The 17041-nt window shown below is 42.0% G+C and overlaps 1 protein-coding gene across 3 annotated transcripts in view; it reads right to left on the bottom strand.

Moving 5' to 3' along the window:
• Positions 1 to 17041, bottom strand: part of LOC139577535 (GRAM domain-containing protein 4-like) — a 53493-nt gene extending 36452 nt beyond the window's left edge. For 2 of the 3 annotated variants that reach the window (XM_071404577.1, XM_071404579.1), the window contains exons 1-3: positions 16734 to 17041; positions 6785 to 6998; positions 110 to 230 (exon numbers count right to left, since the gene is read on the bottom strand). In XM_071404577.1, coding sequence (XP_071260678.1) covers positions 110 to 230; positions 6785 to 6998; positions 16734 to 16762 — 364 coding nt within the window. In that variant the 5' untranslated portion in view covers positions 16763 to 17041. The remainder of the gene's footprint in view (positions 1 to 109; positions 231 to 6784; positions 6999 to 16733) is intronic. The other variant, XM_071404580.1, reaches the window with a different exon arrangement.

The raw sequence follows: 17041 nt of genomic DNA, 5'->3' as shown, positions 1-17041 counted from the left end.
ACCAACAAACATGTGACGAGATTTTCCCTTTTTGCAAATCAAAACCTTACTGCTAGAGGTTTTACAAACTTCTCCTTAAACCTAGACTGAATAATTATGAAATACTCACGTAGGAAGTGCTTTTCCAGTAAGGCAATTTCCAGGTGGCCTTTCACCTCATTGAGTCCATCTGTCTCAGTCCTCTGATAGTCCTGGATGGCTGCGGCCATAGCAAGTGTCCCCGGACCAGCCTGGATGTGGGCACACACACACACACACACACACACACACACACACACACACACACACACACACAGTCAGGAGAGAAGAATAACCTCCCTACCAATGTGAGCTACTGTGGACACCTGCACACAGCTCCTCAAAGCTCACACACACACACACACACACACATAGATAAATGCAGGCAAGCTAACTGCAGAAGACTCCATTTCACCTTGCAGTTTCTCCCTGCACCATCCAGCCTAGCTCAAACTGTAGTGTAATTGTGTATGCAGACTATCATCTGAATCATGACCCAACACACAGAGAGAGAGAACGCGAGCGAAACTAAGAATATTGTGAAAGTACACAGTGATAGCCACAGAGTTACATTGAGATAATAACTAGTGTTGGTACTGTGCTACTCAAAAAGAGGGGAGGAAAACATCTAAATTACTTTATTTCAGATCCTCTCAGCAGGGGGAAAAGAATAAGAATATGCAAAGACAGCTTGTGTCAGAAGGTGGGAAATCAGTGCACTTTAGTAACGATGAGTGGGAGAGGAAGATACCACAAGCCCAGCTCTGATTAAAAGGTATCCTCTCAGATGAATAAAGCTAGTACATTTCGACAAGGGATATTATAATTCGCTACTGTACTACAACGTACTGTGTAATTTATTAATGAATAAGACTCGTCAAAGCCAGGTCTCAAGTCTTCCACTTTTACACTGAAACAAGTTAGCAACAATGACTGACACAAGAAGAATATTGACAGACATTGTGAAACATGTCAGACACACATCCCTTACGGACCATTAAAAAGACAACCAGAAGAAAACATTCCATTCATATAATTGTCTTCAACATGAACGTCTGAGCACCGATAAGGCAGTGTGTAGGTAGAAACTGCTACATGATGTTAATCAATGATTGCATACGGCACATATTTTCCAAACTCTATTTTAGCTTAGAATATGCCATATCTAGGCCAGATTTAAGGCTACTTTGAGAGTGCAATTACGATGGGAAAGTAGTGCTCGTCTGCTCTGTAAAATGTAGTAGTAGGAGTACATTAACACCATCCCTCGCACCATTACCCAGAGAAGCAGTGACCCAATTCACTAAGTCTGCTAATTGAGAAATGGGCCCTATTAATGTACATTCATTTATTCCATCTGTGTAAATTAGACCTTACTGTTAATTATATGTACCCCATAAAAGTGCAACAAAGAGTTAAACAGCGACAAATTACAGGCCTGCTATGCCTACCTGTTGGTTGATCATTGTAGCCTAATCCTTCTCATTTAGCCAATGTAATTCTGTAATTTAGATTCCATTTTGCATTGATTAGAAATCTCCCTCTTAACTTGCTACACATGGAGCCTCTGTAGCGCCACTTTGATTGAGCTACGTGTGAAATGTGTGTAGGCTACCGGTATGTCTTTTTTTTTTTTTTTTATGGGGTGCACTCAAAAACTCTTATAAAAATGTCAAATTTAATGGTCTACCCTTGTAGGCTATGTAGCAATGTCACAGATAACTTTAGACAAAGCATTTTCATTGTTAAAATAGGCCTGCTGTGGAGGTAAATACAGTGCCTTGCAAAAGTATTCATCCCCTTGGCATTTTTCCTATTTTGTTGCATTACAACCTGTAATTTAAATTGATTTTTATTTGGATTTCATGTAATGGACATACACAAAATAGTCCAAATTGGTGAAGTGAAAAAAATAACTTGTTTCAAAAAATTCAAAAAATAAAAAAACGGAAAAGTGGTGCGTGCATATGTATTCACCAGCTTTGCTATGAAGTCCCTAAATAAGATCTGGTGTAGGGTTGCAAAGGGCCGAACATTTTCCGGGAAAATTCTGAAATTTTTCTGGAAATGTTCCATGGGAAGTTAAGCCCATATGGGTTTTAGCTTGCTTGAGCCTGCTAACTGAGGAGTGTTAATTCACCTGTTTCCATACATGTTTCATTTTAAAACATTTATCTTACAAAGGAGTTGTTTAATCTAACTGCTTAACTTTTATCTGTACATGGAATTGGATTCGTTTTCGTTTTCTAATCTTTACAGGAAAATGCCACGGGCACTTATCTGATGTGTGGAGACATTTCACTGCAGCTAATGTAGAAGGAAAAGCTGTGAACATTTGTAAATACTGTGCCAAATCATATGTGAGGAATGCAACAAAGATGCAAAATCATCTGGCCAAGTGCATAAAGTTCCCTCAGCGCTCACAACAAGCAACCTCTGACAAAAGTCCCTTCTATTCGAGGTGAAAATGATTAATCAGACACCTTATCGATAGCAACAGCTCATGTTCCTCCTGGTATCAGAAGTTTTTTCTTTCTTGCTCGAGCTGTGTATGCAAATGGTTCACCTCTGATGCTCACAGGCAATGTGTATTGGAAGACATTTCTGAATGTTCTTCACCCAGCATACACCCCTCCAACCAGACATGCTTTATCTACTCATTTCCTGGATGCAGAGTTCAAGTGAAGGTCAAGCAAATCATAGAGAAAGCAGAATGTATTGCAATAATCTCTGATGGGTGGTCGAATGTTCGTGGGCAAGGAATAATTAACTACATCATCTCCACCCCTCAACCAGTGTTCTACAAGAGCACAGACACAACGGACAACAGACACACCGGTCTCTACATTGCAGATGAGCTGAAGGCAGTCATAAATGACCTTGGACCACAGAAGGTATTTGCATTGGTGACAGATAATGCTGCAAACATGAAGGCTGCTTGGTCTAAAGTGGAGTCCTACCCTCACATCACACTCATTGGCTGTGCTGCTCATGCATTGAATCTGCTCATCAAGGACATCATGACACTGAAAACAATGGATACACTCTACAAGAGAGCCAAGGAAATGGTTAGGTATTTGAAGGGTCATCAAGTAATAGCAGCAATCTACCTTACCAAGCAAAGTGAGAAGAATAAGAGCACCACATTGAAGCTGCCCAGCAACACCCGTTGGGTTGGTCTTGTCATCATGTTTGACAGTCTCCTGGAGGGGAAGGAGTCTCTCCAAGCACAGTATGCTGTTATGAACAGCCCCATCAAGATGATACTCTTGGATGATGTATTTTGGGAGCGTGGTAAGCAGCATGAAACTCCTGAAACCTGTAGCAGTAGCCATTGCATGGATTGAGGGAGACAAAGCCATCCTGCCTGATATTCAGACTCTGCTTGCAGATGTAAGAGAAGAAATACGTACTGCCCTGCTCACTTCACTGTTTCTCCAAGCAGAGGAAACTGCAGTTCTGAAATGCATCAAAAAGCGTGAAGACTTCTGCCTGAAGCCCATACATGCTGCAGCGTACATGTTGGACCCCAAGTATGCTGGCAAGAGCATCCTGTCTGGTGCAGAGATCAACAAGTCCTATGGTGTCATCACTAATGTGTCTTGCCACCTTGGTCTGGATGAGGGCAAGGTTCTTGGCAGTCTGACGAAGTACACTTCCAAGCGAGTGCTTTGGGATGGAGATGCAATATGGCAGTCATGCCAACATCTCATCAGCCACCTGGTGGAAGGGACTGTGGATCTGAGGCTTTTTCCCCTGTTGCCTCCATCATCCTCCAAATCCCACCGACATCAGCCGCCTCAGAGAGCAACTGGTCCTTGTTTGGGAACACACACACCAAAGCACGCAACAGGCTGACCAATACAAGGGTTGAAAAATTAGCGGCCATCTGGGCAAATTTGAGACTTTTTGAGCCTGACAACGAGCCATCTACAACAAGGTTGGAAAGTGACAGTGAAGATGAGGCCTCAGAGTCTGACGTTCAAGAGGTGGACATTGAGGTGGTCCAGGAAGAAGACATGGAAGCCTGAGAGGAAGACAACCAAAGCTTTAGTTTCTAGACTATCGTTTTACAGATGTATGTTGAATTTTTTGGGGGGAGATGCGATGGATCATTTGGGGATCATTCAATATTTCCTTTATTTTGTTGTTCAGTGAAATCATCATGTGAAGAGGCAACTCATTTAAAGTTCAATTTGTAACTAAATCGTTTTTATTTCTATTGGAAGGATTTAAGAATTTACAATTATGCCTACTTATGATAAGGTCAAATGTTTGTCTCCATATATGGTGAATGTATTCAATGCAAAAAAAATCTACATTGAAATGGTATTAATATTAATTCCCATATATTCCCATGGAAATGTTCCACCCCTGAATATTCCTCAAAGTGTGCAACCCTAATCTGGAGCAACCAATTACCTTCAGAAGTCACATCATTTGTAAAATAAAGTTCACCTGTGTGCAATCTAAGTGTCACATGATCTCAGTATATATACACACACCTGTTCTGAAAGGCCCCAGAGTCTGCAAAACCACTAAGCAAGTGGCACCATGAAGACCAAGGAGCTCTCCAAACAGGTCAGGGACAAAGTTGTGGAGAAGTACAGATCAGGGTTGGGTTATAAAAAAATATCAGAAACTTTGAACATCCCACGGAGCACCATTAAATCCATTTATAAAAAATGGAAAGAATATGGCATAACAACAAACCTGCCAAGAGACGGCTGCCCACCAAAACTCACAGACCAGGCAAGGAGGGCATTAATCAGAGAGGCAACAAAGAGAACAAAGATAACCCTGAAGGAGCTGAAAAGCTGCACAGCGGAGATTGGAGTATCTGTCCATAGGACCATTTTAAGCCGTACACTTCACAGCGCTGGGCTTTACAGAAGAATGGCCAGAAAAAAAGCCATTGCTTAAAGGAAAAAATAAGCAAACACGTTTGGTGTTTGCCAAAAGGCATGTGGGAGACTCCCCAAACATATGGAAGGTACTCTGATCAGATGAGACTAAAATGTAGCTTTTTGGCCATCAAGGAAAACCCAATTCTGGCGCAAATGCAACACCCCTCATCCCCCTGAGAAAGTCATTCCCACAGTGAAGCATGGTGGTGGCAGCATCATGCTGTGGGGATGTTTTTCCATCGGCAGGGACTGGGAAACAAGGAATGTACAAGGAATGGATGGATGGTGCAAAATACAGGGAAATTCTTGAGGGAACCTGTTTCAGTCTTCCAGAGATTTGAGACTGGGACGGAGATGCACCTTCCAGCAGGACAATGACCCTAAGCATACTGCTAAAGCAACACTCGAGTGGTTTAAAGGGGAAACATTTAAATGTCTTGGAGTGGCCTAGTCAAAGCCCAGACCTCAATCCAATTGAGAATCTGTGGTATGACTTAAAGATTGCTGTACACTAGCAGAACCCATCCAACTTGAAGGAGCTGGAGCTGTTTTGCCTTGAGGAATGGGCAAAAATCCCAGCAGCTAGATGTGCCAAGCTTATAGAGACATACCCCAAGAGACTTGCAGCTGTAATTGCTGCAAAAGGTGGCTCTACAAAGTATTGATTTTGGGGGGTGAATAGTTATGCATGCTCAAGTTCAGTTTTTTTGTCTTATTTCTTGTTTGTTTCACAATAAAAAATATTTTGCATCTTCAAAGTGGTAGGCATGTTGTGTCAATCAAATGATACAAACCCCCCAAAAATACATTTTAATTCCAGGTTGTAAGGCAACAAAATAGGAAAAATGCCAAGGGGGTGAATACTTTCGCAAGCCGCTGTACATCTGGAACGGCTATCCGACTTCAGTTCTGACTAGTTTATAAAAAGATAAAGACAAATTATAATAAATACCAGCGTGAGAAGACCCACCTTGTTCCTGTTTTCATGACAACAAATCCCAAACAAACGGGGCACTGTACTGAACTGGCCTAAGCCCAGTTTCACATTTCCAAGACATGTTTGTTAAGTGGTTAGACATTACAGGGGCTGTGCTAAACCCTAATTCTGCAGCAGAGGCTTTCTAGGTCATGAAAGGCCCAACTTCTCCAATGGTCCTTTCTTATAGACTCGATGTGCACTTTAGTAACCAGATCGGCCAACTGAGAATTCACACCAGTACCACGTTTGAGCATTTTTTTTAAATCACACTTCTTCGGGCATTTCATTAGGATGCAAACAAGGTGGCCCAGTGTGTGATGACGTGATCAAATGACTCAAAACTTTGATCTGTTCGAAATCATAGTTTGAAATGAAAGATATTTCTCCATCTTCAAACGTCAAGAAGTTATCAACCTCGCTCAAAAAAATAAGAACATGAATGCACAAGAATATGCAGAGAAATTAAATAAGATAATTGAAAAATACTTGTTCTTCTCATGCACTAAGCGAAGTTGAGTTGGCCGGTAGTACGTTGCGACTAGGCCCTGGTCTGCTCTAGTCTGACTAAGGCCTGCAGTGACGCAGACAGCGATTGGACAGCTTTCTCTCAATCCTCGAGTGAACTAAATCAACAGAAAGGGGTTTGCATAAACGTCAAAAGGAAGACATTTTGGCCAAAATTCTCCCGAAACTGGCGGCGGCACCTCGAGATGGCGAGTGAGTGGACTTCATGAAGTGATCTGGAAGATGTCAAACTAGATTAGGAATGCAAAACAAAGACCTATTTTGTTTGAGAGAGAATTAGGGGAAGTGAAGAGTGAAGAGATACAATTTCTGTGGTTATATTATAATACCAATATTCACATACAGGAGCACTTACAGGGTCTTGCAGTTCTTCAGTGTCTTTAATTTTAAGCAAGGGCTTAGGCTTCATCAGGATCTCTTCGCTACATTCAGTGTCAGATGTGTTGGGCGATTCACCCAGATCCAGGAACACATCTGTCCGTTGGCCCCGAAACCGGATTTTGTCCAATCGCTTTAACATGTTCAACACAGTCGTCTTGGTCTTTATCTTAACGTGGCATATGGCATCCCTGCAGGGACAAAAAGGAAGAAAGACAGGTGATTACAATCAAATATTGTACCGGCAACTCACTGACCAGGGCACGTCTCCATGAGATAAAAGGGTTGAATTGTCTTCAATGAAATGTCTATATGAGCAATTTGAAATGCCAACTCAAAGATTCCTGTGCAACAATATAGTACTTACTTGTGCACTCCACATGACGTTGCATTCTAATACATAGCCAAATGTCTATATTCTACCTTCTTAACTTTGACCCCTTGTAATCTAGAATCCACTATTCTAAAAAGTATTCTTTCTCCAAAACTTAACTGGATGGTTATACATGTTGCACCAGCTTCCTAAAGTAGGGTCCGAGTGGTATGAGGCCAATGGGCTTGTGACGGAAGGCGTGCGGGTGAGTTGGGCAATCATTTTAGGACTGGGCCACCCCTGTATGATCTCTTTACTGTATGTAGGTAAGACAGAAAGCTGGACCCTTTAGCCTCTGCCCAGAGAGCGAGATCAGGAAGAGACAAAGACGGAGTAGAAAAGAGAGAAAGTGAAAAAGAGATAGAGATATGGTACATGGCCAAATTTCATCATCGCATCATAGCACCCATTCATCACGAGACGGGTGAAATGAGTTGCCCTTTATAAGATTAGATCCCAAGTTTAAATTTAGGAGGAATTCAAATCTTAGATCCTGCATTTCCACCCAGAGCACAGAAGAGAGCCAATCAGAAGTACAGAATTTGAACCCGCCCTCAGGAGTGCTACCAGACTGACCTATAGTATAAAACACGTCCTGGGATCAAACACGTGTTGCCTGCTCTGGAAACAAACTGAACAAAAATATAAAATGAAACATGCAACAATGTCAAATATTTAACAGAGTTACAGATCATAAGGAACTGATTGACTGATTGACTGATTAGTCAATTGAAATAAATTCATTAGGCCCTAATTTATGGATGTCACATAACTGGGAATACAGATATGCATCTGTTGGTCACAGATACCTTAAAAAAAAGGAAGAGGCGTGGATCAGAAAACCAGCCAGTATCTGGTGTGACCACCATTTGCCTCATGCAGCACGACACATCTCCTTCGTATAGAGTTGATCAAGCAGTTGATTATGGCCCTTGGAATGTTGTCCCACTCCTCTTCAATGGCTGTGCGAACTTTCTGGATATTGGCGGGAACTAAAACACGCTGACGTACACATCGATCGAGAGCATCCAATACATGATTAATGGGTTACATGTCTGGTGAGAATGCCGGCCATGGAAGAACTGGGACAATTTCAGCTTCCAGGAATTGTGCACAGATCCTTGTGACATGGGGCCGTACATTATCATGCTGAAACATGTCATGGCGGCGGGAAAAAAGCCAAAAGTCACTACAGATAAACTTTTATTGGGGTTTGCATTGCAGTAGCGGGACTGGAGAGCCATCGCACTGCTGCAGTATTATGAAGGAACTGATAACTGGAGTGCCTGTACAGATACACTACTGCCCTAAATGTTTACATGAAGAATCACAGAAAAACATATCAAATAATTATTTTCCTTTTTTTTTTGCATTCAAATTGCCATCGATAAAATGCTATTATGTTTGTTGTCCATAGCTTATGCCTGCCATACCATAACCCCACCGCCACCATGGGACAATCTGTTCACAACGTTCACACCAGCAAACCGCTCGCCCATAAGACACCATACGCATGGTCTGCGGTTGAGAGGCCAGTTGGACATACTGCCAAGTTCTCTAAAATGACATTGGAGGCGGCTTATGGTAGAGAAATGACCATTACATTCTCTGGCAACACCTCTGTTGGGCATTCCTGCAGTCAGCATGCCAATTGCACGCTCCCCCAAAGTTTTAGACATTTGTGGCATTGTGCTGTGTGACAAAACTGCACATTTTAGAGTGGCCTTTTATTGTCCCCACCTGTGCACCTGTGTAATGATCATGTTGTTTAAACCAGCTTCTTGATATGCCACACCTGTCAGGTGGATGGATTATCTTGGCAAAGGAGAAATGCTGACTAACAGGGAAGTAAACTCATTTGTGTACAAAATTTGAGAGAAATATACTTTTTGTCCGTATGGAAAATCTTATATTTCAGTTCATGAAAAACTTTACATGTTGCCTTTATAATTTTGTTCAGTGTATAAAGCTCCAGGGTAGTCCGACTCATTCTAGATCCAGCTCGCGTACGACAGGCCTCATGTGGTAATGAATGATACTACCAGAGGTTTATAGTGGCAGCCTGTCCATTAACCCACAGGAGTGGGGTGCTGGGGAGGGCTCATCAACCAACAGACACAATCAGTGGGTTGGACAAGATCGGCCTGTGCAAGTCACGCACCTACTTCCTCCGGTTAACCATTAATAACCCTATAACCATTCATCTTTTTGAGTTAAGGGGTTTGACATAAGCTGATCCCTACAGATTGTAACAAAATCATAAGCAGAAAGGTGTTTGTCTGTGTAAAGTAAACAGAGCAATGAGAAAGAAAACCTAAATCCTTTACGTCAGGGATCATCGACTAGATTCAGCAGTGGGACAATTATTTATTCAGTGGATGGTCAGGACACCAAATATATTTTAGACTGCAAATTGACCGCAAGAAGCCTAATAATATTTGACTAAAACAATAATTTCAAACCATGCTTACATTTGTATACAATAACATATCTCTCCATTATACAAATAAAAGAACCCCGCCAGTCATGGCAAGTTGCTGAGGAGGAAAGGGCCACATGGCTTGGTTTTTGCTCTAACATGCACTGTCAACGGTGGGACCTTATATAGACAGGTGTGTGACTTTCCAAATCATGTCCAATCTATTGAGTTTACCACAGGTGGACTCCAATCAAGTTGTAGAAATGTCACATTGATGATCAATGCAAACAAGATGCACCTGAGCTCAATTTCAAGTCTCATACCAAAGGGTCTGAATACGTATGTAAATAAGGTATGTTTTTTTTTACTACAATTTAAGTCAGTTATTCATAATGTTTGTCAAAGTATGATATATTTGGGGTTGAAATGACAAATCCAAACTGCCCACTTTGTGTAAGTCAAATAAAATCAACGTTTATTGGTCACATACACAGAGGCTCAGATGTTATCACAGTTGCAGAGAAATGTTTGTATTTCTAGCTCCAACAGTGCAGCAATAAATATAAACAATACACACAATCCATAAAAATAAATATATAGGATGAGCCATGACTAGAATACAGTATATACATATGAAGTGGGTGAAACAGTATGTAAACATTATTAAAGTGACCAGTGTTTAATGAATATGTACATACGGCAGCAGTCTCTGAAGGTGCAGGGTAGCGTACCGGATGGTAGCTGGCTAGAACAGGGACTAAGGTTCAGGGCAGGATAGCGGGCGGTGGCCGGCTAGTGTTGACTGTTTAACAGTCTGATGGCTTTGAGATAAAAGCTGTTTCGCAGTCTCTCTGTCCCAGCTTTATGCACCTGTATTGTACTGCCTTCTAGATGGTAGCTGGGTGAACAGGCCGTGGATCGGGTGGCTGAGGTCCATGATGATCTTCTTGGCCTTCCTGTGACACCAGGTGCTGTATATGTCCTGGAGGGAATACTGTGTGCCCTGGAATTGAGATGGGCTGTACAGTGATACAGCCCGACAGGATGCTCTCAATGGTGCATCTGTAGAAGTTTGTGAGAGGCTTAGGGGCCAAGTTTAATTTCTTCAGCCTCCTGAGTTTGAAGAGGCACTGTTGCGCCTGAATCAAATAACATTTTATTAGTCACATGCGCCAAATACAACAGGTGTGGACCTTACAGTGAAATGCTTACAAAGTGACTACGCATAGATGACAAGAGTAACAGTGGTGTAAAAAGGGGCAATGCAAATAGTCTGGGTAGCCATTTGACTAGACGTTCAGGAGTCTAGAATGGAGGCGTGCTCGGTCCTCTTTTTCCTGTAGTCCACAATCATCTCCTTTGTCTTCATCACGTTGAGGGAGAGGTTGTTGTCCTGGCACCACACGGCCAGGTCTCTGACGTCCTCCCTATAGGCTGTCTTGTCGGTGATCAGGCCTACCACTGTTGTGTCATCGGCAAATTGAATGATGGAGTCGTGCCTGGCCGTGCAGTCATGAGTGAACAGGGAGTACAGGAGGGAACTGAGCACGCACCCCTGAGGGGCCCGTGTTGAGGATCAGCGTGGTGGATAGGTTGTTACCTACCCTCACCACCTGGGGTTGGCCCGTCAGGAAGTCCAGGATACAGTTGCAGAGGGAGGCGTTTAGTCCCAGGATCCTTAGCTTATTGATGAGCTTTGAGGGCACTATGGTGTTGAACGCTGAGCTGTAGTCAATGAATAGCATTCTCACATAGGTGTTCCTTTTGTCCAGGTGGGAAAGGGCAGTGTGGAGTGCAATGGAGACTGCATCATCTGTAGATCTGTTGGGGCGGTATGCAAATTGCAGTGGGTCTAGGGTTTCTGGGATGATGGTGTTGATGTGAGCCATGACCAGCCTTTCAAAGCACTTCATGGCTACAGACGTGAGTGCTACGGGTCGGTAGTCATTTAGGCAGGTTACCTTAGTGTTCTTGAGCACAGGCACTATGGTGGTCTGCTTAAAACATGTTGGTATTACAGACTCGGACAGGGAGAGGTTGAAAATGTTAGTGAATACACTTGCCAGTTGGTCAGCGCATGCTCGCAGTACAGATTCTGGGAATCTGTCTGGCCCTGCGGCCTTGTGAATGTTGACCTGTTTAAAGGTCTTACTCACATCGGCTGTGGGGAGCGTGGTCACACAGTCTCATGCATGCATGTAGCATAGAAGTAGTTTAGCTCGTCTGGTAGGCTCGTGTCACTGGACAGCTCTCGGCTGTGCTTCCCTAAGGTCTACACCTGTTGTAATCGGCATATGTGACTAATAAAATTTGATATGGCACTTAACTAGCCTCTCAAAGCACTTCAATGACAGGAGTGAGTGCTACAGGGCAATAGTAATTTAGTTCAGTTACCTTTGCTTTCTTGGGTACAGGAACAACGTTGGACATCTCAAAGCAAGTGGGGACAACAGACTGGGATATGGAGAGATTTGATATGTCCATTAACTTCTTATGGCTGCAATCCCGGTAACGGGATGATATGACAACAGCCAGTGAAAGTGCAGGGCGCCAAATTCAAAACAACAGAAATCTCATAATTAAAATTTCTCAGACATACATGTGTCTTATACCATTTTAAAGGTAATCTTGTTGTTAATCCCACCAAAGTGTCCAATTTCAAATATGCTTTTCAGCGAAAGCACCACAAATGATTATGTTAGGTCACCACCAAGCCACAGAATAAGCACAGCCATTTTTCCAGCCAAAGATAGCGGTCACAAAAAGCACAAAGAGATCAAATGAATCACTAACCTTTGATGATTTTCATCAGATGACACTCATAGGACTTCATGTTACACAATACATGTATTTTTTGTTTGATAAATTCATATTTATATTAAAAAATCTGAGTTTACATTGGCATCCAGTGATTTTGCATAGCCACATCGTTTCAACAGAAATACTCATCATAAATGTAGATGATAATACAAGTTATACACATGGAATTATAGATATACCTCTCCTTAATGCAACCGCTGTGTCAGATTTCAAAAAAACTTTACGGAAAAAGCAAACCATGCAAGAATCTGAGACGGCGCTCAGAACAAGTCAAATTAGCCGCCATGTTGGAGTCAACAGATCCCAGAAATTACATGATAAATATTCCCTTACATTTGATGATCTTCATCAGAATGCACTCCCAGTTTTTAACCAAATGTTGCAATTGCGATTTAGACAAACACTTGGGTGAACTTTTGAAATCATGGAAATATAATTCTATAGTTAGAATATAAATAATAGTGGGCACTTTGAATACAGTGTTGTTTGACATGACAACAAATGAAAATGCCATGGATGGGTTATTGTGACAGGGTAGGAACCAAAATGATGTTCATTGTTTCCTAGGGGTCCCTATGATCTTTTGCTACATTAAATCTTTATTCACATAGCCAACATATTCATGCTTCACCTATTCCTCTTTGATTTAGAAGATACTGTTGCACAAAAACATGCTGATTTATGCCTCCACCATGACTGGTTTCAGGCTGTATTAGTTAGCCAGCTAACAAGCGAATTGCATTAGTGGCTAACACGATTTAGCTTAATTTGCTAAGAAAATACAAACTAGCTGTTTGCAGATGTAAGAAAAAAACTAATATTGTAATTATATTACGATCAAATTGGAAACGTTGTTTGTGCTGCATTGACAGCACTCTCTAGGTCGAGAGAGAGATTGCAAGAGAGAGATTACTCAAGTAGCGGAGTAAATTATAAAAATGGGCATTACAGACGGCGTATCACATTTAACAAACCAAAAATTAAAATACCATTATAGAAGGTAAAGTAAAAACCCAAACTGGTCTGTGCATCAATACCGGTATATGGTAAAATATGGAATACAGCCCAGCCCTACCTTGTACTGTTGGTTTGCCTCCGATTGCCTTACGGAGGTTGTAGCTGGTACAGATCCATGTTCCCAGTCACCTTACCATGGTTAAATGCAGTGTTTCGCACTTTCAGTTTTGTGCGACTGCTACCATCTATCCACGTTTTTTGGGTTTGGATAAGTTCTAATCGTCACCGTGGGAACAACATTTTCTATATGCACTTTCTGATGAACCCAGTCACCGAGTCAGTGTATACGTCAATACTATTCTCAGAGTCGACCAAGAACATTTTCCAGCCCGCGTGATCAAAACAATCTTAAAGAGGCCTTCCGGGTGGCACAGTGGTCTAAGGCACTGCATCGCGGAGCTAGCTGTGCCACTAGAGATTCTGGGTTCGAGTCCAGGCTCTGTCGCAGCCGACCGCGACCGGGAGGCCCATGGGGCGCCGCACAATTGGGTTAGGGAGGGTTTGGCCGGCAGGGATATCCTTGTCTCATCGCGCACTAGTGACTCCTGTGGCGGGCCGGGCGTAGTGCACGCTGACACGGTCGCCAGGTGTACGGTGTTTCCTCCGACACATTGGTGCGGCTGGCTTCCGGGTTGGATGGGCATTGTGTCAAGAAGCTGTGTGGCTTGGTTGGGTTGTGTTCGGAGGATGCATGGCTCTCGACCTTCGCCTCTCCCGAGTCCGTACGGGAGTTGAAGCGATGAGACAAGACTGTAACTACTACCAATTGGATACCACGAAATTGGGGAGAAAATAGGGGTGAAAACATACAAAGAAATAATAATCTTGAAGCATAGATTCTGATTGGTCAGACTAACGTTGAACAGCCCTTACCACAGGAGCTTCCTGTTTAAGATTCTGCCTATAGGTGGGGAGGAGCAGAATGAAGGTGTGATCTGATTTGCCGGAGGGTGAGAGAAGGACTTGAAGCCATCCCGGAAGAGAGAGTAACAATGATCCAGGGTCCGTGTTGCGCATGTAGCACAGGAGATGTCTTTTCCTATGATATGACACATTCTTTTCAGCCTACGTTTCATTTCAGGGCTGGGTTTTAGTTGAACGTTACCACCCACCAGCATGGCATTGTTTATCAATCAGAAAGAGCTTCAAAGTTATTCCTTTTCATGAAAGAGATGAGCCAAACACCCACTTTGCTGACTGACGCATGGAGCAAACTAAAATATCAGAAAATTATCATAATCCATTGGATAATTTGTAAATGTTCACTTGTTTTTTTTAGCTAATCTGTTATATATATCTGACCATTTTATAAAATGGTATAATTGCGTGGTATGATAGCATTTTGCAAACCCGCTCCCCCCATCGCCCGAAGATGAATGGTTTTGACCACTAAAGTTTTACTTCACTAGACTATCCACTGCTTTAATTGGTGTAACATTAGATATAAACCCCAAGTGTCTTCCAGATAATGAAAAAGCTCCCACAAAAAAACAGAATTCAAGAAAAGTATAGTTAAGTATAGATCATGAGCAAAGCCATTGTAGCCTATCATTTCACTTCCCCTATGAGAACAATGAGCACGGGCAGCCTACCTACCAAAAGTTGCACCATGTCCATTACCTGAAATGTGTATTTATACATTGTATCTTTCAACAGTTATCCATATTACCGGAGCGTCATCTTATTCTAACATGAATTCGCGGCCACAATTTAAGGAAGATAACAACAATTTGAAGATGACAATAGTTGGCAAAGTCAAATCCATCTTTGGTGAAGTTTTCCCTAAATCAATGCTTATGACAAATCCAGCTACAGAACCAGCCATAGAGCCAGCTGGCTAATCTTTTTGAATATAGTTTTTTTTTTTTAACAGTAACAACACATAACATTAGCTAGCTAGATAAGGTTAGCAAGATAGCTAGTTATGTAGATAAGGTTAGCATGCTAGCTAGCTACACTGACAGCTGTCTGCCCTTTTTGTCGATGTTTATCAACTCCACATGGAAACTCCCACACCCAATTTGTGAATATGTATAAGTAGCCTTCGTCATTCTTCAGAGGTGGAACTTAAAAGTGCATTTCCTCTCTTTCTCTATTTTTTACAAAAAAATATTCAAGAGCTAGTCACATTGCGTGCTCTTTTACAAAGAGCACATGGAGCAAACATGACGTGACTAACCACTGTTGAGCAGCACAAGAGAGTTGATCAAGTTACACTTAATTCACTGTTTGCTTGCTAAATATCTTATAACTATAAATTAACTAAGATGTGCCAAATACATTTTCTCCAGCGACGTATTTGGTTTGCTAACTTGCTAGCTGTAGGTGGCTAGCTTGCAAGATCAAGCTTCTTGGTTACAGTGGAGAAAATCTATCTTCTCCTGCATCAAGTGCGAGTAGACTTTTGAGATAGTTGTATAACTTTGAACTGGATTGGCAGTTCTTGCATTTAGTTTGTGCGCTTGTTAGCGTTTACCTAGCATCCGCTATGGGAATTTGCTATTACTTATTTTAGCATATATTTCAAAAAACATATAATACATTTAGAAAGATATAGCGCCCCTTGTGTGCACTGCCGGTAATACCAAATACCCCAGTATGGTACAGGAACAGTATGAAAATCATCTGGATACCGCACAACTCTTGTAAATGGTTTACATTGCAAGACGTATTGAATACAACCCTAGTGAAAGCCCATCACTCCAATTGTTTGGGCAGTTCAGTAATGCCATGGAATTCCCTATTTATTTTCTGTTCTTGTGTATAGACATGAGGGGGTTAATATAAGATTACAGTATTATGGACTGTGTTATGGTATTAATGGAGGGTGGTAGGATTATTGACAGCTGGGATATCCCAGGATGCCCAGCCCACCTCAGAATCTGAATGTTCCGGTGCAAGACGTTTGGGTGAGGTTTTATACAACACGTGTAGGCTATCATTTCAAGATAACAATGTTGCACCTCACCAGATAATCATGAAGAACATTGTTACATTGTATAACTATTGTAAAGCTGACACAATTATCCAGTTTTAGTCGTACTGATGGCTAACACAAAAGAGGCAATACTACATATTGATAAGAAATAACATATGTATATTATAATTGTATAAAAACGTCACATGCAGTTGACATGTTCTCTATCTAGAGTAGCCTATGAGTGCAGAATGAGAGCGTGATATCAAGTTAAACCAACGTCGTGAAATTAACCTAAATGAATTGCACGACACGACAATGCCTGTTGCACTTACAACTATCGGGTTGAATAAATAAGAAGCTGTCAGAAAGTTTCTTACCCATAACGAAATCGGTAACAAAGTTTCATTAACGCTGTCGTTACTCCGTAGGTCGCCTTTTCCCACCTGCCACCTTGTTTCAAAGAAACCCTCCGTTGGTCCGCCCCGCTCACGCCCAAGTATTTACATTGAACTCCATAAATAAAATGATCTTATGGCAAACAATGCAAGAGGTCCACACAAAAAAAGGGTGGGGGTGCGATGACGTCCCGCTGCGTTCTACGAGTTTTATGAACTCATTCGACAACAATACGCTGTTTAAAATGTATGTTGTTGCCTTACAGTGAGTGAGGCGTTCAAGCTACCAG

Source organism: Salvelinus alpinus, chromosome 6 (assembly GCF_045679555.1).
Source record: "Salvelinus alpinus chromosome 6, SLU_Salpinus.1, whole genome shotgun sequence".
NCBI lineage: Eukaryota > Metazoa > Chordata > Actinopteri > Salmoniformes > Salmonidae > Salvelinus > Salvelinus alpinus.
The sequence above is the reverse complement of the archived record's forward strand: the minus strand, read 5'-3'. Positions and strand labels throughout refer to the sequence as shown.